Source organism: Pristis pectinata, chromosome 23 (assembly GCF_009764475.1).
Source record: "Pristis pectinata isolate sPriPec2 chromosome 23, sPriPec2.1.pri, whole genome shotgun sequence".
Classification (NCBI taxonomy): Eukaryota; Metazoa; Chordata; class Chondrichthyes; order Rhinopristiformes; family Pristidae; genus Pristis; species Pristis pectinata.
In genome coordinates this window covers 27,255,075-27,282,419 of record NC_067427.1, presented here as the reverse complement: position 1 = coordinate 27,282,419, position 27,345 = coordinate 27,255,075, and the positions used below count along the sequence as shown (strand labels likewise).

Below are 27,345 nucleotides of genomic sequence, written 5' to 3'. Positions count from 1 at the left end.
CGATCTATGCCTCTCATAACTTTATAAACTTCTATCAGATTTCCCTTCAGTCTCCAATGCTCCTGAGAAAACAACCTAAGTCTGTCCACCTCTTTATAAAGATTATACCTTCTAATCTAGGCACCACCCTGCTAAATCTCTTCTGCACACTTTCCAAAGCTTCCTCATTCTTCCTGTAATGGTGTGACCTTTGTGCAAGTTAAGTTAGGGATATAGATTAAGTTATGGACAATAAAGCAAAGAAACCCAGGAGTGTGTTGGAGCTCGGAGCCCTTGGCATATTTTCCCTGCTCCACTCCATTCCATACTTTATCACTCATTTGCCTCGAACTGAGGCAATTGGCCAAGATCACTGGATACAATAAAGGCTATGTAACCCAAAAGCATTCGAAAGGAAGGACTGAAGTTTGTGCTCCAGAGCTAGTGGATGACCAGTACAGTTACAACATGGGCATCTACCTAAGTAAACGGGAAGTTACAGGAAAAAAGGGATCTAGCCCATTACCGTTTAATAGTCTTCTCAACAAGGTGGTGAAAGAAGTCATCAACGGAGGCCATTACGCATACTAATACTGAACAATGCTCAGTTTGGGCTCTGCCAGATCTACTCACCTGAACTTCATTGCAGCCTTGATCCAAAAACAGGTAAAAGAGCTGATTTCCAGAGGTGTGGTGATAGTGACTGCCCTTCTTGTCAAGATGACATTTGACAATGTGCGCTATCAAAGAACTTTGGTAAAACCGAAGTCAATGGAAGTCAGGGAATTTAGATATTTAAATACTGCTGACTTTTGACAATTTATTTTATGGGATTACCTTTGGCTAGTTGGGTTTCCCGGTAGCTGAATGGTGACAAGGACATCTTCGGGGAGGAGCTAAGGACCTTCACAGAACTCCTTGGGCCAGGAGGAAAGGAGTTCTTCCTCACAGACACCCAAGATCCAAAAACCTGGGGCTATGAATCAATTCCACCACCTCCACCAGAATTAGTTTGCAGTCTCTTGAGTCCAGGATTGATCTCTCTGGTGCCAGATGATTATCTCTTCCAGGGTTAGAGACTGTCCCCATCCTCGCCTCATACCTTATCTCAAGCTTTTTACACACCTCCTGATTCTTGAGTGAAATCCTGCAGGCTTGGGACCCTCCCTGGCAAAGGACCCCACACACACAATTGAACCCATCCGTTTCTGCAGCTTGCTCTCAAGTATCCTCACCATCTGGAAGCCAACCTTGTCAGTCAGGTTGATTTCTATGCAGGGAACTGCAAACTTTCCAATTTTATTAAAACTTCATAACATGCAGTGAAACCAGACCTTCAGGTTTCTTATGCAATCTTCACCACACCCACCTCTGTAACCTGTTCATGTAAATATATAAGCCTATATACCCTGTGGGCTTCAACATACTTTTTGTCATACTGAGATTCGCATTGCACAATATAGAGGGATTTCTTTTACTTTATGTTGGAGTATTTTTAGTGCCTGTCTGTTGTTTTTGATGGCTCAGCAGCTGTTGTAGGAGAGGCCTTAGGAAACTATCTCCCAATACAGCTCCATTTTAAAACTTGAAACTTCATATGACCCCAAGAGCTAAGCAATGCAGATGATCAACTTTGCCACAAAATTACAGGCACAGAGCAAATGGCAATTTGATAATTACCAGATAATTTACCATATTGGTCAAAACGCAAAAAAAACTTAAAGTGCTGGAAATCTGAAATAAAAGAATGCAATTGCAGTCCTACTCCAAAGTTCGGCCACTGCTAAAGGTACAAAGGGTTTTGAAAGAGGTGGCTACAGAGATAGTGAGTACAATGGTTATCATCTTTCAACATACTGTATATTCTGGAATGATTCCTGCAAATGGCAGGGGCACAAATGTGACCCTGGTATTTAAGAAAGGTGTGAAAGAGACAACAGGGAACGATGGGCCTATCAGCCTAACATCAATCAAAGGATTAGCCCTAAATAATGAAGAAAGATTGTAAATGTGGCAAATAATTAGGAAGGCAAATATTTGGCTTTATTATGAAAGCAGTTGAATATAGAAGTTGTTTCACTGCAATTATCTCGCAAAGACCTTGATGAGACTGTGTCCGGGGTATCGTATAGGGTTTGGTCTCCTTACTTACAAAAGGATATACTTGACATAGAGAGAATGCAAAGAAAATTTACCAGACAGGTGAGAGATTGTGCGGACTTGACCTGTATTCCATAGAGTTCCCAGAGGAATTTCACGGAAGCTTATAAAATTCTTACAGTGCTTGATAGGGTAGATGCAGAAAGGATGTTTCCCTGGCTGAGGAGTTTAGAATTATGGTCATGTTTCAGAATAAGAGGTAGGCTATTGAGAACTGAGATGTGGAGAAATTTCTTCATTCAGAGGGTGGCGAATATTTGGAATTCTCTGCCCCAGAGGACTGTGGAGGGTCACTTGTTGTGTCCATTCGCAACAGATCAAAAATTTCTGGCTACTAAGAGAATGAGGGATATGAAGATAGAGCAGCAGAATGGCTCTGAGGTAGATCAGCCATGATCTTGATGAATGGTGGAGCAGGTTCAGAGGGTCAGACACAACAGACAGAACAATGAAGGAACCCAGCGGGTCAGGCAGCATCAATGGAAGGAAATGGACAGTGGATATTCTGGGTCGAGATGCTGGACCAGATGAAGGGTCTCAACCTGAAGCATCGACCGTCCATCTTCCTTCATAGATGCTGCCTGACCCGCTGAGTTCCTCCAGTGTTTTGTGTGTTGCCCAGATTCCAGCATCTGCAGTCTCTTGTGTCTCCAAGGGTTAAATGGCCCACTCTTAGTGTTCTTTCGTTATTAATGCACGAATGATGGGAGCAGTTGACTGAGCTGACAGCACCCCTCCATCCATTCAGGAGAGGAAAGCCAAAACAGTTAACATGAAGGTACCAAGCCATTGATCATTGGTTGCACTCACCCTACATTAGGTTGGCTTGAGCTACCTCAACCTCTGGCTACACACATCCCATTGGGCGAGCCTTCATCACCTCCTCCCTTCAATGGCGCTCTCACGCACGGTGCGCGATGACGTAAGGCGGCACATCTGGTGCGTGCCCGGCGTAAGGTGCCTGCCCTGGTCGCGTAGCGACGCGGCGGCTTGTGTCAGTCCGGTGGCGCCGGGGTGGAGAGCGGGTCGGCCGTGGAAGCGACTTCTATCCCCCGCTGGCTCCACAATGCGACCCCGATGAGGATGGGTGTCCCGTGGAGGGCTGGGCTCGGGCCCGGGCCCAGCGGCCGCACTGTGCGGCTGCTCGCCCTGCTCGGAGCTCTGGCGCTGCTGCTCAGCCCGGCAGGTGAGTGTCAGCGAGCCTGGGGAGTGGCCTGGGCCGGGCGGCCGGCGGCGGGTCTGGCCCCGCACCGCACCGTAACTGGTGCGGCCCGGTACCGGTCGGATCAACAGCGCGTTTGCAAACAATGTCAGCAGAAGATTGAAGGAGAGGCGGGAGGTGAGAGTGGACCCACCTCCCACTCCTCCTGGTGATGCGAGGGAAGAAATGACTAGTCAGTGCAACCTCTGTGTGTGTGTGTGTGCGCGGATGGACTGATGTAGTGACGGAAAAATTATTGTTATATGCTGAAACTTATTTCAAGCACTGAAGCAGAGCAAGTTAAAATTTAACAGGGCTTCTATGTCAATGTAGTTTTTGCTAGTGGGGAATGTTGACAGTATAATTTATAAGTTCGTCCTTGCAGCAACTTAAATGAAATATTAAAGGTCAGAACAGAACAAACTAGCATCTAATGTGGATAATGTTAGGAGTAATCAAGAATGTGTATTTTCATGATTTAATGCAAGACTGAAGATCCGAACAAAACCAAATCGTGTAGAGCATCAATGGAATAATTATTTGATGCATTTTCTGTCAGTAATGTAGTTGTTGGGAATATTAGGAATAACTTATAAATGTGTGGATTCTGAGGATAATCTTCCTGAATCAAAGGTTAATACAGGTTGTTTATTTACTGAAGCCTAGACGGTTAATGCTTCATGATTTTTATTTTGCTATGGAACATAATTTTAATTTTTGCTCTGGATTATTGGGAATAATTTAATATTTAGCAAAGAAAATATATTTTGGGAGGGTTATGTAGGTGTTGCATCTTAATAGGTTAAGAAAATAAATGTAATAATGTATAGTGGTAAGAATGTATTAGGAATATATTGTGCAACCAATGGATTATTAGCTGAATTGTTTTTTAAAAAATACCTTGTTTGCAGTTTGGTATTGGTACTACTCTTAATATTTTTGTTTTCATGCAATGCAAGTTTTACATATGTAACTTGTCAGCTAATACAAAATCATTACCGGATTTTATAATTTAAGATCTTTTCTTTTAATCCATTCCTTATTCAAATACATTTATTAGAATAGATGAGAGAGGCTTGTATCTTTCAGCATTGTGTGCAGTTTTTAATAGCAGCATTATAGTGCAACAGGCTGACGCTGTTCTATAAAACTTCTGGAAGCTAGAAAATGATTTAATAACATACTTGTATTTGTGAAAATCTGACAAATGTATTTGCTGTTTATAAACACTTATTCAAATTAACAGTGCTTCCTTGATAGAATAACTATGGCTGGAACTTATGTCCTCTATGTTCTATAGCATTTATTTTCAGAAAAATGAGTGCCTCACTGTAACGTAGGCTATTTTAGAAGCAAAGGTTTTATGTTCAGCTGTTTTGAATTCATGGAGTAAGTCTTTAGTTCTATCACATTTTCTGAGTTGTTTGTGAGATTGTGGGTTGAAACTTTTTAAACAGAAAAACAATATAAAATCAGTTGATCTAAATAATATTATCCTATTGTTTGTCAGGAGCAGAATAATAATAAATGTCATATGAAGTGACTGTTTTCAGAAATGCATTGGAAAGAGTACTTTTAATGCCTGTCTGTTGTTTTTGTGTGTTTTAGACTTAAGTAATATGTATGTTGTGCTGATGGAGATAACTGACTCAGGAGACACTGTGACCAGCAATGTGAGAAAGAGGTGAATAAATAATGCATCAAGTTACTGTGATTCAGCTTTGTGTTTCTGGCCTTAACTCCACAAATTCTTAAAAATGCCAGTGTATAAGAAGGTGGGAGGGGAAATAAAAAGAACATTGGTATTCCAGTTTGAAAAGTGATGTGTTCTGATAATCCAGGGCGTTGGCCATTTTGGTGTTGGTTTAGTGCTTTAGCCTTCTATAGAGCTGAATACGTTTCCAGTTTGCTGTCAGAATTCAATATGTGTAATATAAAGAATTCCCTTGTATCTTGCATATCTTAAGACCCTGAGCATTTCACAGTGAATGAGCTCCTAGTTTGAATGGTGCCAAGGGAGTCTTTATTATTAACCTGAATAGGTAGATGGGACATACTTTATTTGAGGAACGAGACCTCTTGAAACACACCATGCCATGCTTGAATACGTTTTCCAATATGGAGTAGATTTTGAACCTGTTAGTGCCAGCCTGTAACTCTCAGGCTTTGAAGTGCAGGGCAGCATTGTGGATAGTGACCATCAGATTTTTGAAAAAAGCTGAGTTTGGTACTCTGGGTTGTTTTATTAATTCACTCTCACCTCAATTTCTTGCAGTCTAGATATAGCATCCTCTCAAATTAGGGATTGAGATGAAAACAATTCGGTGTATAATTTCATAATATTTACTGTCACATTTTTTGGACTTTTTTTTGAGCAATGCTAGTTCTCCAGTGAATCTCACTGATGCCAATAATGTTCTTGGGTCCTAGTGATGCAGATTTATTAACATGCTTTTAGGTGTAGTATTTGTTACATGTTGTTCATGCTCTTGGTTAATTGCCAGGAGGTACCTGAACATAAGATATGTTCCCTTCCATTCTTTGTGTCTGATGCCAGCCTAATATTTTGCCAAAGAGTGATGGATGAAGTGAGAAATCTACATGCCTAGAGCTTCATATCTTTTCACCTTTTGCTTGGTAACTGGCAAAAACTTTGCTCTATGCTTGAAATTGAGTGTATCATTTTCTTGCTGATAAATTCATACTCTTATGCAGAAGATTTTAATAATTCAATGTAAAGGTCATTAAAATATTTTGAGTATAATTGCATTTTGCTTTTTATCTTTTTCAATGATGTTAGAATTAAACATGGAAAAATATGATGGACATTGTCCTGAAAATTCTGTATGGTGAATTGGAAGGAATGCATGAAATGAAGCAGTCAATAACTTTCGGAGAAGGCAATTATAGATGGAAAAGTTTAAAAAAAAATAAACTAATATTGAAATGCTACCTTTTACATTCTCAGCAAGTCCCAAGACACTTCACATCTAGTGGATTGCTTGTGTTTTTACTGTTAGTTTGACAAATGTTTGTGAGCAGTAAGGTCATACAAGTGGCAAGTTAACGATTTGTTGATCTGGTTTCAAGGTGTTGTTTGAGGGAGGAATGTTAACCAGATGTTAGAAGGACTTCTTTGCCTCTTCTGCTCTTTTTTGGTTCTACTTTCCACAGTTCTCACTATAAATCCCTCCTGGTTTCTTACTCTTTTTTTTAGGAAACTCCTTTCCAATCATGCTTTATATTATCAGACTTAAACTCATGGCCTTATGGATTGGTCCCTGGAAGTGATCTCATCTCTGTGTTGTCAGTGTTAACAATCATACTATGTATGTTCCAATTGTATCCCTCAGTTAGATTATTACCTGGAAACCATTCTTGGGTGTCAGCTATTATTCCATACATAAACCATTTAATTATCTTTCCTCCATCTCCCTATTAAATGACAGATTTTATAATTGCTTCCAGGATTCCTTTGTCCTTGTACGTTGTCAGTAATAATGCTGTCTTTGGATTCTACTGATAATGAATTAAACGTACTTTTGTATTTTGCCCATCAATATCCAGTTTGCTTTCATTGTCTAGATATTTAAATGTCAGCTGTAAATTGACATTTGGATATTAAGGGTATAAAGGGATATGGGGTTAATGTAAGAAAATAGAGCTGAGTTAAAAGATCAGTCAAGATCTTACTAAATGGTGGAGCTAGTGTCAGGTGTTGAATGGCAGATGATCTGTTTATACTTTAATGGCTGAATGTGCTGTCATAGGAAAAAAGCTCCTTCATAATGTCTTTTAAGGACATTGAAATAAAGGTAATGACATTGAGTAGTTATTCTCCATGTCATGTAAAATGATTAATGCTGCATGTATTTACTTATGTGAAAGGACAGTGTAGTGAAAGAATATTTTGGTAAAAAGGAAAATTTTGAAATCTGCACACTTACTCCTTGGAAGTGGATGTAGATGGACAAGCAGTACAGTTAGGTTCATCGCCTTTAATTGGTGGTTATGTAGCAGTATTTCTTTTGGCTATTGTTAAATTATTTCTATAATGATCATGGGGCCTAATGCAAACTGGTGTGACCTGTCTGTCATTGGAACTTAATTATCTTGTTATGCATTACTGAGTCAGATATTTCAGCTTTGATAATATCTTAGGAACAGGTTTCCTAGCTACATAATATTTAACTAAGAAGCAACTAAATATTTCAATTTATTTTCCATTTGCTGTCTTCTGTCTCCTCCCTTTTTGGATGAGAAGTCTGATTGTGGTAAGGTTCCCTGTTCACCATTGCTTTTTTATATTCGTTCATTTGCAATTCTGTATATAGAAATCACTGGCAACACCAGCACCTATTGTCCATCTCTAATTGCTTCTGAAAGGAGAAGGTGGTGGAAAATCACCCACAGTGGTGAGTCTGGGGCTAGATTTCCTTCTCTGAAATCCATTAGTGACCAGATGGGTTTTCAGAAGTGCCAATGGCTATTGTGTGAATTCAGGCTCTTGTCTGGAGATCAATAGGCGCAAACTCTGGCTGCTAGTCCAGCAACAACCACAATGTTACTGTAACACTTTGCTTCTTGAGAGTGCACATTAATGGGTTATTGAACCATTTGCACTTCAGTGTAGTCTGACCTTGTTATGGCTTAGTACCCAGATGATGATAGCTGGATAGCATCTTAACCCTCAAAAATGGCAGAGTCTATCATGTGTGCTTGACAACCATGTTTGGCCTGAAGTTCTGAGTGGGTGATTCCTTTTCACTTCCTAATCATCACCAGCCTATAAGCCATTTTTCAGTCAATTCCATTTATTCCATGTGATATCAATTGGCTGAAGGCACTGGATTCAGTAAAGTTTAAAAGACCAGACGATCCCGGCAGTGACATTGAAGACTTGTGCTTCAGAATTAACCATGCCAACAATGGCATCTACTTCACAACTTGCTTGGTTAAAACATGGAGCTGCCTACTCTACAGTATTGAGAGTACCCTCACGAGAAGGACTGCTGTGTTCAAGATTGCGGATCACTACCACTTTCTCTAGATTATGACCCTATATCCTCCCTCAGCTGGATGGAAAATAGAATGGTATGTGAGGAGCTAAGATTTTTCCTGGTGTCGTGGCTGATGGATCAAGTATCATTACTAAAAGTTTATTTGGCCATTTATATTTTTTGCTGTTTGTGGTACTATGCTGTGTACAAATTGTCACTTTTTTACACTTTATAAAAGTGATTATTTCATCAGTTGAGAAATGTTTGGGACGTACTAAGATTGTAAATTGTGGGTACTTCAGCTGCAGTATTAATCTCCCAAATGACCTTGCCTAATTTCCTACAGGAATTTTATAATTTTATTTGGTCTGCTGGAAACATGATCTAAATTAGTATAACTTGGTATTTGTTTTGACAGTGGAGGATTTTTGAAATGTACAGCAAATCATGTAACACTTGAAGGAGAAAACTAATGTTCCAGCTGGACATTGATGGAAAGGGAGATCCCATTGTACCTATTTTTTAAGATGGAATCATACCTTCTGTGCCATTCTTGTGTTTTTATTACTTCAAGCCAGTATTTCTGTTTTCATTTCCTGCATTTGCTGTGAAATTGCACTTGTTGAAATGCCTTTGACGCTATATAAATAAGCTGTTGTAGCAGCAGAGAGGTCCTTCCTGGCATGTCAGCAGCGTCTGCTTTAGGAAAATCACTTGTAGATGATGTAATGTTTGCTCTTCGTACAGTGGTGCCAATTTGCCTCTTCAGCCTGTTTATGCGCGTAATGAATTTCACAGAAGCCAGACGGTTTGTATGTTTCACTCTGAAAATTGACAATGTGATTTCTCTGTTTTAATCTAGAGAAATCTGTAAACTAAGTAATCTTGCCTTCAAATGCATCTGTAATCTCGCTTGTACTTAGCACTAGGAAATCACAAAAAATTGCAAAAGAACGTTGGAGTGGGGTTGAAGGGTGCCAAACCTGTTGGACTAATTGTTTATATTTACCAGCTGTAAACACTCTGGTTCAATTTACAATATTACTCAGGAAGCGGGAAATAAGATCAGAAGTAAGGTTCCAAGGTGGAGATGATGGCTTTTGTTATTTCCTGTGCTGGAAAGAAAATTGGAAGAAAATAATCCAAGAGTGGATATAGCTAAAGAAATATGCAACTTTGTATTACAATAAAAGTTTACATCAACAATGTGTACATATATGTAGCATCAATATTATAGATGAATAATACTTCAGAGGTGTACTCAAGTCAAATTGGGCATGGAAGCAAAAATAGCTAAGTAGGAGTTCTGAATGAGTTTACAGAAATGTGGACACAAGGCTATAAAGAGTTGAACGTTGGGAAGAGAATTTTAGCTTGAGACAAGGCTTTGGGTTATTCGGAGCAATTCTCGGTCAGTGAAGTCAAAACGTTTTGATCTTTGTTTGGAGGTCACTAATAACTGATTTGTATATGTGGGTCCTCTTTTCATGACTTAATTATCAGACTGAAATAATTGTAGAATAAATTCATGATTCTGCCAATGTGCAACAAGAAATGGTATTAAACCTGATTTGTAAGTTGTTGCTCGCAATAACAGTGCAGATTTTTGGTAAGCATGGTTCTCTCAATCTGGAGGCATGAGTTGATGACCTGTTGGCTCACCATGTTGTTGCCAGTAGCTAGGTAACTTGTTGGATCATGCGAAGGGTGTCTCAACGATATGAAAAACGGCTTGCTTATTTTATTTTGCTGAGTGTGGACTTGATACACTGACCAAGTTAAATATTTTCTGCAATATCTCCAGTGAGTGAACAGTTGTGCAGAGCAGTTAGGATGTACAGTCTCATCAGTGAACTGTGACTTAAACATCAAGTTTTATATTAATTCTTGTTGCACACTATTTTCTAGTAGAAATGTGTACTTGTTCTAAGATTATTTGAACCTAAAGTTTAAAATGCACTTTGCTCCATATCTCAACTTCTTTGAGAACCCACTGTATCTCCTAATTACATCCTTTTGCTTCAGCAAAAATTTTTACCCTTTTGTGCCTCTGAAACACTATGGAATATTTTTCTTTGATTAAAAATGACCAAGGAACAAAACAAGAAGTTTTAGTTTCATGAAGTTAGTGTGAGTGTATTGTGTATTAGATTGGTTTTGCCATCTGCAGGAATGTTACAGTCATAGAACTACATAGCATGGAAACAGACCCTTCAGTCCAATTCCTCATCCTTGCTGACCAAGTTGCCTTCCTGAGCTAGGCCCATTTGCCTGCATTTGGATCATATCCCTCTATTCCTTTCCTATCCATGTAGCTGTCCAAATGTCTTTTAAATGTTGTAATTGTATCAACCTCTACCACTTCTGGCAGCTCATTCCATATATTCCCTCTTTTGTTCATATTTAAGAGACACTGCTTCAGTTATGAAATCTTTAAAAAAAAATAGAGTAAGCTGGGAAAAATTTAGCAGGTCAGGCAGCATCTGTGAAAAGAGAAATAACGTTCAAGATAGAAGATCCTTCAGAACGAAAAGGGAGAACAAGGGAGGCTGGGAGAGGGATGGACAGGACATTGGGTGAGGCCCGGGTTGCTGTGGTGATGCTGTTTCTAAAGTTGTTTGGTTGATAGAAAAGTGAGGGCAGTTGACGAGAGGGATATCTAACAAAGGGACGTGCATAAGTGGTGAAATGCAGGTCTGAACTGTTACAGAAAATGAAAACGAAATGAAAATTTTGGAAAAGGACAACAGAAGGCAAAGTCTATGGAGGGAGGAAAGCTGAGTTAATATTACATGGATAATCTTGCCACAGAACTGATACAGAGAAAGAAGTTATTGAATTCAATACAGATCCCTGAAGGCCGCAACGTGCCTAGAAGAAAGCAGAGGTGTTGCACCTCAAGCTTGCGTTGGGTCTCAGTGGAGCATTGCAGGACACCACAGACAGATCAGAGAATGAGAGGGATGGAACATTAAAGTGACAGGCAACTGGAAATCCCTGCAGACTGAAGGAAGGGGTTCTGCTAAGTAGTTACCAATCTTCATTTAGTTTCTCCACTGCAGAAGAGATCACATCATGAGCACTAAATGTAGTGCAAAAGATTGGAGGAAGCACAAGTGCATCATAACTTCACTGAAAGTATTCTCTAGCTCCTCGGATGGAGTGTTGAGGTTAAAGAGCAGGTTAGCATCTCCAGCAGTTGCATGGAAAAATGCTGTGAGAAGGGGAATGGTTGGTGGAGATGAAAGGGTGTACCAGGGTCCCTTTGGAGTGTTGAAAGGAGGAGGGAGGACATGTCTGTTGGTGGAACCTTGTTGAAAGTGGTAGAAAATGCAGGAGGTTTTCGAATTGTCTTTGTGTGGGTCTATCTCAAACTTAAGCATTTGTTTGTGGCCCATTTATGTTTTAATGGCACATGACATGTGCTTCATTCATTGGAAATGACTCTACATCATGCACAAATGCAACAGAGGAATGTAGATGCTTGATTGGAAACTGCTTCCATATGATTAAAATTCTAAGACTTGAGAATGGTGTTCATTCTTGGAATTTGATTGCAAGGATACATTGCTATGTGGATTTGAGATGTTCCTGTCCTTGATAACTTTCACTGTGGGGAAAAATAGAAACATTGGAGATGTTTGGGAGAAATAGATGAAGAATGATAGGCTAGGTCTTGCTAGACCTGGCCTGTGCCTTGGGTTCAGTCCCTGGGCTAATCCTGCTATTGTATTTACCTGCTGTGATACCTGCAAGATCCATTGTAGTGGAGATCTCTACTCAGTGGCCCTACTTGAATGCAGTGGAACTGAGGCCCTGTCTGCAGCAGCGCTGCTGTCAAAGGCATGTTGTGCTGTCTTTAAATCTCTCTGGTGTTCAGTTCAGTTAAAAACATAAGAAGTGAATGATTAACCTGAACAGAACTTTTTAAAGAAAGTTGGTGACTCCATTTAGACAAATGGGGTTGTCCTTTTGCTGATGTAAAGCTGAAAGGTGGATGTGAAAAGCATCTGGCCCCTTAGCACAGTGAGGGCCAGGACTATGATGAGACATGTGGTGGGGCAGGATGTCAGAGGTGCTGGCATTTGACTTACAGAATTTTTTTGGCTTCTGTGTCACAGTGCACAGACATGGATGTTGATGATGCGCAGAACAGATGGCATGGAACCCTGCCCGTGCTTGAGCTTGATCCAGCTCATTATATTGATAAAGCAAGCCTTTTCTCATAACTGCAGGATTGTGGATCAAATAATCTGTTCACCTTGGGTAATGTGGGGTCATGTGATAAACTCAGTAATACACCAACCTTTCATCTCCTGAGAATTGGGTTGAAATCCAATCCACAAGAATGAAATAAGTTTTCCTTCTCTGCTGACTATAAAAATTCAAAGTAAACTAACTTTTGGACAAACAAAAGTAGGTTCCCAGTTGAAGAATTCTGCATTAATCTGTACTCAATTGGTTTTCTCCCAGAACATGGTAAAGGAGTTAGGAAGAAGAGCTGTTGCATTGTTACTGCAGGAAGTGCTCTTGAGGTTAATATATCGAACAGAATAAAGGCAATTTTAGAATGCAACTGCATCTATGATTCTATGCAACACAGATGAGACAACACAGAGTATACTTACAATTTTGGTCTCCTTATCTAAAAAAGAGAATTGTCATTGGGAGTGTCATGAAAATTTGCAAGATTAGTTCCTGGGAAGGCTTTGAATAGTCTAAGTCTTCGTTCTAGATTTTAGAAAATGAGAAGAGACCTCATTGAAACACACAAAATTCTTAGGAGCTTAACAGTGCTGATTATAGGGCAAATACTACCCTAGCTGAGAATTCTAGAACTAGAGTCATAGAGTTGTACAACTTATAAACATGCCCTTCAGCCCACATTGTCTATGCCGACCATCATGCCTGTCTGTACTAATGCCCCACTTGTCTGCATTAATTCCATGTCGCTCTGTTACTTGCTCATTTAGGTAATTGTCCAGATGCCTCTTAAATGTTGTTACTATACGTTCCTCCTCCACATCCTCTGCCAGCTCAATCTAGATATCAGCTAGTTTGTGAGGAAAAAGTTACCCCTCAGATCTCCTTTAACTGTCCTCCCTGTCACCTTAAACCTATGCTCTCTAATTTTAGACTCTGGCTATCTATACTATCTATGCCTCTCATAATTTTATATATCTATCATGTCACCTCTTTTCCTCTTTTGCTCCAGGGAAAATAGTCCCAGCCTATCTAATCTTTTGTTATGACCCAAACTCTCCAATCTCGGCAACATCCTTGCACCCTCTCGTTTGATCACATCTTTCATGTAGTGGCATGACCAGAACTGCACACAACATTCTAAGTGCCGCCTAACCAATGTTTTGTACAACTGTGACATGTTGTCCTAACTCTTGCACTCATTGCCTTGGCTGATGAAGGCAAGCATGCCATATAAATTCTTCACCACTCGTTTCCCTAAAAGTGATAATACAGGAAACAATGTACTTCTACCCCTAGGTCTGTCTGTTCAACAAACTCCCCAGGACCCTGCCATTCACTGTGTATGTTCTGTCCTGGTTTAACTTCCCAAAATGCATCACTTTGCACTTGTTTGCGTTAAACTCCATCTGCCATTCCTTTGCCCACTTTCCCAGTTGATCAATACTAAAGTTGTCTGTCCACTATACGACCAATTTTGGTGTCATCTGCAAACTTATTAATCATGCCACCTACGTTCTCATCTGGGGTGGGTGGTGACAGTGTAAACAATTTAGGACTGAAACAAACAAAGGTTTTTCAGAGAGCTGTGAAGGGTCAGTTGTTGATTGCATTCAAAATCAAGACTGATGGATTTCTAAGTGTGAAGAAAATAAGGTGATATGGGGATAGGGCAGGCAAATGGTATTGAGATAGAAGATCAGTTAGGATCCTGTTCAATGGTGGAGCAGCCTTGAGAAGCCAAATGGCCTACCCTTGTTCCCAGTTTTGTTCTCCAAAATTTTTTTGACCTTGATTCTGACACTGGGAACTCCAACTCTCTCTTCCTCTACCTAACTTGGGGAAAAAAACAATTTTCTTAAAGCATATCTTTAATGCATTAGAATTCACTTTCAGGTGATAAAAATCTTTGACTTGATGCTTAATTTGATGGCACAGATGACTTTTTTTTTAAAAAAGCAGAAATATTCAAAGTTAGTGAACAACTCTACCAAGAGAGGGTTTTTGAGAATCACTAACAACCCCAATTGTCATATCCAAATAGTGATAACTGAGGTATGCCCTGTACTGTGAGCATTAATTTTCAAGGCATCAAACCTTTTGAGTTGATGAACACTAAACAGTACATTTAAAAGGAATATTTGTTGCTAAATTATGGCTTGAATGTAGTAATCACATGAGTTTAGTGCTGGTAATTGCAGAACTAGTGAAAGAAAGATATTTTGTGCTTTAGTCATAGTGTAGGAATTGTGGTAATTGACATGTCAGTGATAATGATGATATTTTGTTAATTGCTGTGTTCATGTCTCACCACCTAATTTGCTTGGGATCTGATAGGTATGCAACAGAGTTGGTCAGTGGAGCATGTCTAAGTCAGAATTAAACACATTACCTACTTTCTTGTCAAAGCTATTAATCCATGCCCTAGCATTAAACAGGTTTAACAAATGCTTCCTGTATTTAGCACGTTTTTCTTTGGCAGTTAAGAAAGATTCTTCTAATATTGCATGCTTTGTGAACCGCAGCAACATGCATTGGGATATATTGCACCAATGAAGCCTAGTGACTGTTCTTTGAGCCTAGGTAGTGAATATTGGTAGACTGTTATCTTTGAAAGCCATTACATGTGAGCCGATCATTACTAAAGTTTACATATGCACATGGGTCATTAGATGGATGCTCCGAAGCAGGCAGTTTATTCTTGTTTATGCATGCAAGTGTCTCCTTTGAGGTCAGCAAGCTCAGGGCTGAACTGAGTAGCTAGCTGTTATGGGGCTAACATGGAAAGGCTGTTTGCACTGAAAGTTATGGTATGGAGATCTATGCATTGGTATTTGTCCTGATTCATCCCCGGCACTTCAACACAGAGCTCCATGCTCTACAGTGTGATCCTGGGGATGGACACCAATACAGACGTGAATTGCTGCTGAATGACCGCAGACTTGATGAAAGTGGCTCTGGCTTGTCCATCAAGATGGTACCGGAGCGTGGTGACTTGTTGCAAGCTGTTCTCTGCAGAGCTGCTCAATACTTCTATTATAACCATTCTGCACTTTATTCTGCATTCTATTATTGTTTTCTCTTGTACTACCTCAATGCAATGTTGTAATGAAATGATCTGTATGGGTGGCATGCAAAACCCAGCCCCATGAATCTGTGTAAAACGTGTGCTTATACACACATCACTGAAGACCAAACTGCAGGTGTAGTAAGTGATTGGGAGGTCAAGTGATACATTAGTTTATAGGACAAGACAGTTCAAATACAGAAGGAAGGAAGTCAAATTGCAATTGTATAGTGCCTTGGTGTTACCATTTACAAAATGCACTTCAGTTGCTTGGCAAGGTCACCCCAGCAGCACTTCCCAAACCGTCAACCCTCTATCACCAAGATGGACAAGGGTTCAGGTGCATAGGAGCAGAACACCCACACAATTCTCCAAGATGTGCACATTCTAATTTGAAAATCTATTGTTCCTTTGAGTATATTAAACCTTTCTCTTTTGATTTTTGATTAGCAACAGGAGAGGTGTATGGTATGTAAGCAAGATAGCTTGGAAAATGCCAAACTGTTTGAGAAGCCTAAGCTTAATCGGGGTGGGAGAAAACCATTGCTTTCAGCTCTTTGCAAGTGTGCACGAATCAAATTGTTAGGATAAGTAATTTGCAGAGATAGCTGCTTATCTGTGAAATATTCATTGCTATCTCTCCCATTGATTGCATTTATTATGAGAATGATGCTCATAGGTGGCAGTGGTGCAGCAGTTTGTGCAGCTGCCTCACAGCTCTGGGTTTTGGGTTCGATCCACGTTACATAATCACTTCTATACTCTAGTGTTTAGAAGAGTGTTCTTGATCTCACAAGAACGAGAGGTGATCTCATTGAAATGTGCATGATGGGTAGATGCAGGGATGTTGTTTCCACTGGCTGACATGTCTTGAACCAGGTGTCACCATCCCAAATTAAAAGGTCTGGCCATTCAGGTGCAAGGTGTGAACAAATTGCTTCACTTGTTGGATTGTGAATCTTTGGGATTCTCTACCCTCGAGGCCTGTGGAGGCTCATTCACTGAGAATATTCAAGACGGGTTGATAGATTTTTGTGTATTAAGGAAATCTAGGCATACAGAGTTAGTATAGGGTTAGTGCAAGGTGGTACTGAGGTAAGTGGTCCAGTAGTAATCTTATTGAATGGTGGAGCAAGCACAGGGACCTTTCCCTTCATTTGTTCCTTATGTTTGTATGTAATTGCTACTACCTCATTCTGTTGAACAAACTTTGAATGAGGTGGGATTCATTCATTCCTAGTGGTTGAATGCATATTTAGTCAGTTGCATAATGTTTTCGAAGACATTATTTCAGATAAATCTCCAATAGATCATGTTTGAATATGATTACTTTTGTGAACATTTATTCAGTTGTTCAGTTAGACACTTCAGTACTAAGAAGAAATCACCTCTGGTCAGTTTCTTTTCACAAATTATCTGCTGTGTTTCCTGTGTTGTAACGGGCTATACTCAAAATCAGAATCAGTTTTATCACTGAAGTATGTCGTGAAATTTGTTGTTTTGCGGCAGCAGTACAGTGCAAGACATAAAAATTACAAGTTCAAAAATAAATAAATAATGCAAAAGAGGAATAATGAGGTGTTCATGGGCCATTCAGAAATCTGATGGCGGAGGGGAAGAAGCTGTTCCTGAATCATTGAGTGTAGGTCTTCATGCTCCTGTACCACCTCCCCGGTGGTACCAACATGAAGAGGGCATGTTCCCATGTGGTGAGGGTCCTTAATGATGGATGCCGTATTCTTGAGGCACCACCTCTTGAAGATGTCCTCGAAGGCGGGGAGGGTTGTCTCCGTGATGGAACTGGCTGAGTCTACAACCCTCTGTAGCCTTTCTCAGTTCTGCGCATTGGAACCTCCGTACCAGGCGGTGATGCAACCAGTCAGAATGCTCTCCACTGTACATCTGTAGAAATTTGCAAGAGTCTTTGGTGACATACAGAATCTCCTTAAACTCCAAATGTAGTAGAGCTGCTGGCATGCCTTCTTCGTGATTGCGTCAATGTGTTGGGCCCAAGATAGATCCTCTGAGATGTTGACTCCCAGGAACTTGAAGCTGCTCACCCTTTCCTCCTCTGACCCCTCAATGAAGACTGGTGTGTGTTCTCCTGACTTCCCCTTCCTAAAGTCCACAATCAATTCCTTGGTCTTGCTGACATTAACTGCGAGGTTGTTGTTGCGACACCACTCAATCAACCGATCTATCTCACTCCTGTACACCACCTCATCGCCATCTGAGATTCTGCCAACAACAGTGGTGTCATTGACGAATTTATAGATGGCGTTTGAGCTGTGCCTAGCCACACAATCATGAGTGTAGAGAGAGTAGAGCAGTGGGCCTGTGATTGTCAGTGAGAAGGAGATGTTACTACAGATCTGCACTGACTATGGTCTCCCATCAAGGAAGTGGAGGATCCAGTTGCAGAGAGAGGTACAGATGCCCAGGTTTTGAAGCTTGTTGATTAGTACTGAGGGGGGTGATGGTGTTGAACATTGAGCTGTAATCGATGAACAGCAGCTTGGCGTATGTTTTGCTGTTGTCTAGGTGCTCCAAAGCCGAGTGGAGAGCCATTGAGATTGCATCCACTGTAGACCTGTTATGGCAGTAGGCAAATTGCAGCGGGTCCAGGTCCTTGCTCAGGCAGGAGTTAATTCTAGCCATGACCAACCTCTCAAAGCACTTCATCACATTAAATGTAAGTGGTACTAGGCGATAGTCATTGAGGCAGCTTACCCTGCTCTTCCTGGGCACTGGTATGATTGATGCCCCTTTGAAACAGGTGGAATCTCTGAATGCAGCAGTGAGAGGTTGAAGATGTCCTTGAACACTCCAGCCAGCTGGTTGGCACAGATTTTCAGTACCCTGCCCGGTACACCGTGAGGGGCTGACTCCTTGCGAGAGTTCACCCTCTTGAAGGATGTTCTGACGTCGGCCTCTGAGACAGATCACAGGGTTGCCAGATGCTGTGGGGATTCGCACAGGTGTACTGTTGTTCTCCCTTTCAAAGTGTGCATAAAAGGTGTTGACCTTATCAGGGAGTGAAGGATCACTGCCACTTATGCTGTTAGGTTTTGCCGTATAGGAAGTAATACCATGCAAACCCTGCCATAGCTGTCGTGCATCCGATTGTGTCTCTAACTTCACATGGAATTGCCTTTTCGCTCTCACGATGGCCTTCTGTATACCTGGACTTGTTGTAGGGTTCTGGATCGCTGGTCTTAAGTGCCACAGATTTAGCCCTCAGCAGACTGTGAATCTCCTGGTTCATCCAGGGCTTCTGGTTTGGGAAAACTCTATGTTCTCAATGACACACACTCATCCACGCAGGTCTTGAGGAAATCAGTGATGGCTGTGGCATATTCATTTAGATCTGAAGATGAATCCCTGAATATGGTCCAGTCTACTGATTCAAAGCAGTCCTCCTTTGACCATACCTTCTCAGTCCTCACCACTGATGCTGCAGTCTTCAGTCTCTACCTACAGGTATATGTCAGGAGTAGAAGTACAGCCAGGTGATCGGACTTGCCAAAGTGCGGGCGCGGGATGGCACAGTAAGTTTCTTGATGAAGGTGTAACAGTGATCGAGTGTGTTGGTTCCACAGGTGATGTGTTGAGTTTGTCAGAGACTTCTTCAAGCTAGCCTAGTTGAAATCCCCTGCGATGATCGGGAAGGCATCAAGATGTACTGTCTCGTGACTGTTGATCACGGTGCTCAGCTCCTCCAGTGCCAGCTTGAAGTTTGCCAGGAGTGGAATGCACACGACTACCAGGATGATAGCAGAGAACTCCCTTAGCAGCTAAAACGGATGACACTTGACTACCAGATGTTCCAGGTCAAGGGAGCGGGACTGTGACAGAACCATGATGAGTTGATCATGAAGCAAATGCCATTACTCCTGCCTTTGCCTGATGCCGCCATCCAGTCCATGCGGTGGATGGTGAAGCCTTTGGGCTGGAGTGTTATGTCCGGAGTGCTGGGGGTGAGCCTTGTCTCTGTGAAGCAAAGTACACAACAGTCCCTGATGTCCCTCTGGTACTGCAGTCTTGCTCTGAGGTCTTCAATTTTATTTTCCAGAGTCTGTACATCATCCAGGAGGATGGTAGGGAGGGGGGCTTTAGGGCCCTGCGTTCAGTTTTACCTGCAGCCACATTAAACTCTTGAGGTATTTCATTGGCTCTAAAGCACTTTAGGATATCCCGAAGTAAGAAAAGTGCTGTATAAATGCATATCCTTTTTTTTGACATTTCTTTGTACAATACACTGAAACGTTGAATCAAATGCTAAATGAAAATCCTGAGGTAAAATATAAAGTAAGCTTGTATTTGGTAAAAGGTAGAAAATAAAGAATTACTGAAGATATTACCATGAAATACGAACATAAAGTAGCTTATTTTTGTTTCTCCTGTCTTCTCACCAAAAATTCTTTGAAGTTAAGACTATTACTTACCATCTTGAGCTTCCTGTTTTCTAATGCCTGTCCTTTTTGGCAGCTGAGAGAATGCATTCAGCTATTGGTAAGAAGGTCCAATGGCCTGTTTTTGTTAAGACTTAGAAATGGAATTAAATTGAAAAGACGGGTTATAAAAAATTATTAGTCGAGCAGTAGGAGGATAAAAATTTATTGATAGTGAGACTGAAATCTTAATCTGGTTTTGCCTATGTAAAATTACTCAACCAGTGACATTCCCACCACCTTTTTGATGAAAACATCTGGCTTTGATAAGGATCATGAAAGACCTTGAAGTCTTCTTATACAAGACTTGCTATGTACAGGAGTATTTTGAAAGCTTGGTAAAGTTACTTGGTGAGCAGCTGAGCCATGTAAATCTGAAGGTTGTGACTGTAGTGTTGGTGGTCCAAACCTCTTGAGGTTATAGAGAGCAAAAATCCTTTTCTACTACTGCTTTCTGAGCTAGCTTCTCTTCTACTATCTCATTCTTTGTCCTTTCTGCAAGATGCACTGCAGCAACTTGACAAAGCTGCTTCTGGGAAGAAGATCTCAATCACCTTCTACCACCTGAGTCGGACAGAGCAAATGTTCCCCTCCATTTTACCCAGCAACCAAACTTTAACCTGCATCATGATTCCTTTGTAATGTTTTGGCCAAAATCCAGCAACTTGCTACCTAGAGTTGTGGATATGCCTTCTCTTTGCAGACTGTAGCAGTTCATGAAGCAGATAATAAATGATGACTTTTCCAGAAATACAGGGAGCCTGTGAACAACTTTGCACATGTTGTGTTGTCAGGATAGCATTGGACTTGATTGAGCTGACCCGTGGTTAAAACTTGAAGCTATTCGTTGTCTAGGTTCTTAGTTGAAAGGCAGCTGTCGGGCTTGGCACCAGATAGGAGTAGGAGTGGGGCATTCAGCCACCCAAGAAGCTTCTCCTGTACTGTCACACACATTTCTTCTATAGCCAGCTATTAAAACTGATGTCTTCCAGCTCTGTGTGTAAAGTCCCATAATTTGCAATGCCCTAGGAACGTCCTTCAAAGAGCACTGCTGTTAACAAAAGCACGCTGTGCATTTTCTATGACTTCCATGTTCACTCTGTAAGCTGCAGTATTCTTTTACAAATATAATTTCAGCAACAAACATAAGCTTCCTCCCAGTACCTTCACATGCTATCAAAATTCAATAGAATCTGTAATTTCTAAACTCTGAAGTCTTTAATGGGTTTCTTGGCACACATTTTGGTGTAATTATATTGCTCCAGCAAGAGTTTTAATTTTATCTGGGTGAACTTAACCATAATAATTTTTTTCCCCCAGTTGGAGCCTTTTGCCAAGTCATCAGATCTGCCTTGCATTTAATTCATTGAGTAGAGGCTTCCAAAAAATGAGATAGAGATAATGTTTTAAAAATAAAAATCTGTGACTGAGTCAATCTTTTACTTTGGAAGGTGGTCACAGAACTAGGTCAGGTTTTGGAAGTTATTTTCTTTCTTTAAATTCTCCCTTTTTATCAAGAAAGTGTATTGAGTGATAAATACAGTAGAAAAAAATATTAGGGATTGATGATTTTAATGCAAAATGTTTTACTTAGATGGAAAAGGTGAAGAGATTGTGACATTTCAAGAAACAACCTCCTTATTCATTAAAACTCAACTCTTCCTGTTGGTATATTTGAATAATTTTAGAGATTCTTAATATCTTCCACTAAATTGGTTTCCTTTGGTTATAATATATTGAGAGCTTCTACAGTTAGGTGGTCTAGATGGTGAAGCGGTACTTTCCTTCATTTTAAAGCCCTTCCCAATCCTGGAGGCTTGATAGCAGCCTGTTTTTTTTATCCTATCAGCATTTTGTTGATTTTAAATATCCACCCTTTTACAAGTTAAACTTTCCTTTGCAAAGTATACGTGGAAAGTTGGCCCTGTTTACTTTTGTTTTATCTCCTTTTACTTCCTTTCAAATACATTCAGCCATTCTACTAAATTGTCCAAGTCTTTTTTGGCAAAAGTTTTTTTTCATGAAAATTCATTCCATGTATATGTGATTATACATCGGGGAAAAAAAATGAAATTCCACAGACCCTGTGTAACTTGAAACTACCAGGGGACAAGAATGCTGGGACGTGTATACAGTTTGAATGCAGTGAGATTAAAGATACAATGTATGGACTTGTGAAACAAAAATCATTTGTTAAGTAATGTGATGTTTTAGATTATGTGGTAGTACTTCTGAAGGTTAATGTTGGTTGTTAGCGTAACACTATTACAGCGCCAGTATCTTCAGCTTTCTGTTTCGGCGGAGAGAGCTGGTAATTAATGAAGAGCGAGTGTTTTTTTTTCCCTTAGTGTTCTGGATAGCGGCGAGTGACTGCGCAGGCGTGTGATGTCACTCGGAAGCGCGCAGGCGATTTAAAAAGAAGGCTGCCATATCCAGCGGGCAGCAGAGTGAGAGGGAGCAGAGTAGTTGGGCTTTGGCTCAATGGGCTTTGGCGAGACTGGGTAAGAGGCGAGATTTATAGAGCGGTTGTAAGTCACTGGTTTATTTATCTCAGTGGTATAGTATTGGACAGTGCCATAGCAGTATGCATCTGGGATTGGTCTTATGTTTGGAGTGCCAGATGTGGGGACCCTGGGAGACTACCAGCCTCCCCAATGTCTACATCTGCACAAAGTGCATCAAGATGCAACTCCTCAAGGAACGTGTTGAGAGTCTGGAGCAGATGCTTGATGACCTTCGGCTGATTAGGGAGAGTGAGCAGGAAATAGACAGAAATTATAAAAAGTTTGTAGAGAGTGCCTTTGTGGCGGTCCCCCTCAGATCGTTGTCTCATTTTTGATTCTGTTGGAGAGGATGACCCAACAGAGGAAGACCACAGCATCCGAGACTTTGGCACCATGCCTGGTGCTGTGGTCCAGTGGGGAAGGAGTAATGCAGTAGTTATTGGAGATTCTATAGTGAGGGGAACAGATAAGAGATTCTGTGAACCCGACAATGAATCCCGGATGGTGTGTTGCCTCCCTGGTGCCAGGGTACGGAATGTCACGGACCGGGTCCAGAATATTCTGAGGGGAGGGGGTGATCAGCCAGAAGTCTTGGTACATGTAGGTACCAATGACATAGGTAGAAAAAGAGAAGAGGTCCTGAAGGAGGAATACAAGGAGTTAGGAAGGAAGTTGAGAAGTAGGACCGCTAAAGTAGTAATTTCAGGATTACTACCTGTGCCACGTGCTAATGGAAGTAAGAATAGAAAGATCTGGCAGATGAATGTGTGACTGAGTGACTGGTGCAGGGGGCAGGGCTTCAAATTTCTGGATCATTGGGACCTTTTTTGGGGGCGGCATGACCTATTCACTAAGGATGGTTCCACCTAAACTCCAATGGGTCCAATATCCTGGCGGGAATATTTAATTTAGCTGTTGGGGAGGGTTTAAACTAATCTGGCAGGGGGATGGAAACCAGGATGTTAGGATACAAGATGTTAGGGTAGAGGAGGAGGTTTATAGAAACAAGTCCAAGATAGTGTACAGTGAGGATGGTAAGAAGGACAGGCAGGTGAAAAGTCGGGATAATTTGCTGAACAATAAAAGTACAATAAAATCAGTAGCAGATACTGGCCTAAATGTACTATATTTAAATGCATGTAGCATTAGGAATAAAGTGGATGACCTAGTGGCACAACTACAGATTAATAAATATGACATTGTGGCAATCACCGAGTCATGGCCTTATGACTGATGTGATTGGGAACTGAATGTCCAGGGGTACACAGTGTATAGGAAGGATAGGCGGGTAGGCAGAGGGGGTGGTGTGGCCCTGATGGTTAGTAATGATATAAAATCAATAGAAAGGAAGGACATTGGGTCAGAAGAAGTGGAATCCTTATGGGTGGAGCTAAGAAACAGCAAGGGTAAAAGGACAATAATAGCAGTTATATATAGGACCCCTAATAGCAGTCAGGATGTGGACTATAAGTTGCAGTTAGAAATAGAAAAAGTGTGCCAGGGTGACATCGTTACGATAATTATGGGGGATTTTAACATGAAGGTGGATTGGGAAATCCAGCAAGGCAGTAGATCTCAGGAGAGTGAGTTTGTGGAATGTCTACGGGACGGCTTTTTGGAGCAACTTGTTGATGAGCCCACCAGGGTATGGGCTGTTTTGGATTGGGTGCTGTGTAATGAACCGGAGGTGATTAGGGAACTAAAGGTAAAGGAACCATTAGGAACTAATGATTACAATATGATTGAGTTCAGTTTCAAATTTGAGAAGGAGAAGCTGATAACTGGTGTATCGATATTTCAGTGGAACAAAGGAAATTACAGTGGCATGAGAGAGGAGCTGGCCCAAATTGATTGGAAGAGTAAGCTAGCTGGAGGGACGGCAAAGCAGAAATGGATAGAATTTCTACAAGAAATAAGGAAAATGCAGGATAGATATATTCCAAGAAAAAAGAATTTTTTGAATGGAAAAAAGGCACAAATGTGGATAAAGAGAGAGGTTAAGGCTAAAGTAAGAGCAAAAGAGAGGGCATACAAGGAAGCAAGAATTAGTGGGAAAACAGAAGACTAGGAAACTTTTAAAAACCGGCAGGAAGAAACTAAGAAGGTCATTAGGAAAGAAAAGATGAATTATGAAAGGAAGTTGGCAGATAACATTCGAAAGGATACTAAGAGTTTTTTTAAATATATGAAGAGTAAAAGAGAGACACAGGTTGATATAGGACCAATCGATAACGGTGCGGGAGAGATTATAATGGATGATAAAGAGATGGCAGAGGAACTAAATGAGTATTTTGCATTGGTCTTCACTGTGGAGGAATTCAGCAATATACCGGCTAGTCAGGGGTCTCAAGGAATGGAACTGAGTTCAGTTAAGATTACTAGAGAGAAGATGCTAGGAAAGCTAAATGGACTAAAGACAGATAAGGCTCCCGGACCGGATGAGGTGCATGCCCGGGTTCTGAAGGAGGTGGCTTTAGAGATTCGGAAGCACTGGTGATAATTTTCCAGGAATCGATAGACTCTGGCATGGTTCCGGAGGACTGGAGGGTTGCAAATGTAGTTCCACTGTATAAGAAAGGTGGGAGGCAGCATAAAGGAAATTACAGACCTATTAGTCTGATGTCGGTGGTGGGAAAGTTATTAGAATGGATCCTCAAGGATGAGGTTATGGAATATCTAGAGGTGCAAGGCAAGATAGGTCCAAGCCAGCATGGTTTCGTGAAGGGAAGATCCTGCCTGACCAACCTATAGGAATTTTTTGAGGAAATCTCAGGTAGGGTGGATAAGGGAGAGGCTGTAGATGTTGTGTGTTTAGACTTTCAAAAGGCCTTCGACAAGGTGCCGCACAAGAGGCTGATTAGTAAGATGAGAGCTCATGGAATTACAGGTAGGATATTGGATTGGGTGGAGCATTGGCTGGTTGGCAGAAAGCAAAGGGTGGGAATAAAAGAATCCTGTTCTGGTTGGCTACCGGTTACTAGCGGTGTTCCGCAAGGGTCAGTGTTGGGCCGCTTCTTTTTACTTTGTACATTAACGATTTGGATGATGGAGTAAGTGGTTTAGTGGCTAAGTTTGCAGACGACACCAAGATAGGTGGAGGAGTAGGGAGTATTGAGGAGACAGGAAGGTTGCAGATGGTTTAGGAGAATGGGCAAGAAAATGACAGATGAGATTCAATGTTGAGAAATGTGCCATTGTACACTTTGGAAACAGAAATAAACGGGCAGATTATTATCTAGAAGGGGAGAAAATTCAAAGTCTGTACAAAGTACAAAGGGACCTGGGGGTACTCATGCAGGATACCCTAAAGGTTAACCATCAGGTCGGATCGGCAGTAAGGAAAGCGAATGCTATGTTGACATTCATTTTGAGAGGTATAGTGTATAAAAGTAGGGAGGTGTTGATGAGGCTCTACGGGACACTAGTGAGGCCTCATTTGGAATACTGTGTGCTGTTTTGGGCCCCATATCTTAGGAAGGATGTGCTGATATTGGAGAGGGTTCAGAGGAGATTTACGAGGATGATTCCCGGAATGAAAGGGCTTACATATGATGAGCATTTGTCAGCTCTTGGACTGTACTCACTGGAGTACAGAAGAATGAGAGGGGACCTCATAGAAACATTTAGGATGTTGAAAGGACTGGACAGAGTAGATGTGGCCAAGCTGTTTCCCTTGGTGGGTGAGTCCAGGACCAGAGGGCACAATCGTAGAATTAGAGGGTACAGGTTTAAAACAGATGAGAAATTTCTTTAGTCAGAGGGTAGTGAATTTATGGAATTCCTTGCCATGTACAGCAGTGGAGGCCCGATCATTGGAGGCATTTAAGGAGGAGATAGATAGGTATCTAATTAGTCAAGGTATCAAGGGATATGGGGATAAGGCTGGAAATTGGGGCTAGAAAGGAATAGTGTTTTTTTTCCTTTAGCTCATGGAGCAGACTTTCCCCCCATTTCTCATTTCTTTTTTCCTTTTTCTTTTTCCCTTTCTTTTCTCTGGAGCAGACTCGATGGGTTGAATGGCCTACTTCTCCTTTGTCTTGTGGCCAGCGACCCGGGTTCAATTCCAGCCACTGTCTGTAAGGAGTTTGTACGTTCTCCCTGTGTCTCTGTGGGTTTCCTCCAGGTGCTCCAGTTTCCTCCCACATTCCAAAGGCAAGTTGTGGGCATGCTATGTTGGTGCCGGAAGCGTGGCGACACTTGTGGGCTGCCCCCAGAACACTCTACCCAAAAGATGCATTTCTCTGTGTGTTTGATATACATGTGACTAATAAAGATATCTTATTTGAAAGAAAATGCAATATGAAAGAATACTTTAGCTTCCAGCCTCTTCTAGCATTCTGCATTTATTAATATATGTTGCTTTTTGTTTTGGCCAGTCAACTATCCACCATCATATTTTTGGAGTTCCCAAAACCAGCTACATGCAACTAGTGCGGCTGCCTTTCTAACTGGCCTAATGGCTGTGTTGGATGCTGAGGGCCAAGCCTGAAAGAAACGTGGTGGACTGTTTGCTGTGAATCCCTGATACCAAGAAATGAGTGAGCCAAGGATGGGTTCCTAGGAGGTTCACCAGAAGTAATGGTGAGATGTGGGAGGAAAGGCCATTGCTGGTGCTTCTCTGGCAGTGACCCAGTAAGAAAGATTGGAGTCCTGCACAAATCTTTAGTTGGCCAACAATGGAGAGGCATTGGAGCAAGGAGGTGGAGATGCCTATGGTAAAAGCTATGGACGGATTTAGAAGGGCAAGGGAGAGTGAGAGTTATTTTGATCCAAACTGGTG

At 41.3% G+C, this 27,345-nt stretch overlaps 1 protein-coding gene across 1 annotated transcript in view; it reads left to right on the top strand.

Moving 5' to 3' along the window:
• The first annotated feature begins 3,068 nt into the window (after positions 1–3,068).
• Positions 3,069–27,345, top strand: part of LOC127582010 (neural proliferation differentiation and control protein 1-like) — a 144,946-nt gene continuing 120,669 nt past the window's right edge. The window contains exon 1 of the mRNA XM_052036925.1: positions 3,069–3,325. Within this exon, the coding sequence (XP_051892885.1) occupies positions 3,217–3,325 (109 nt within the window). The 5' untranslated portion in view covers positions 3,069–3,216. The remainder of the gene's footprint in view (positions 3,326–27,345) is intronic.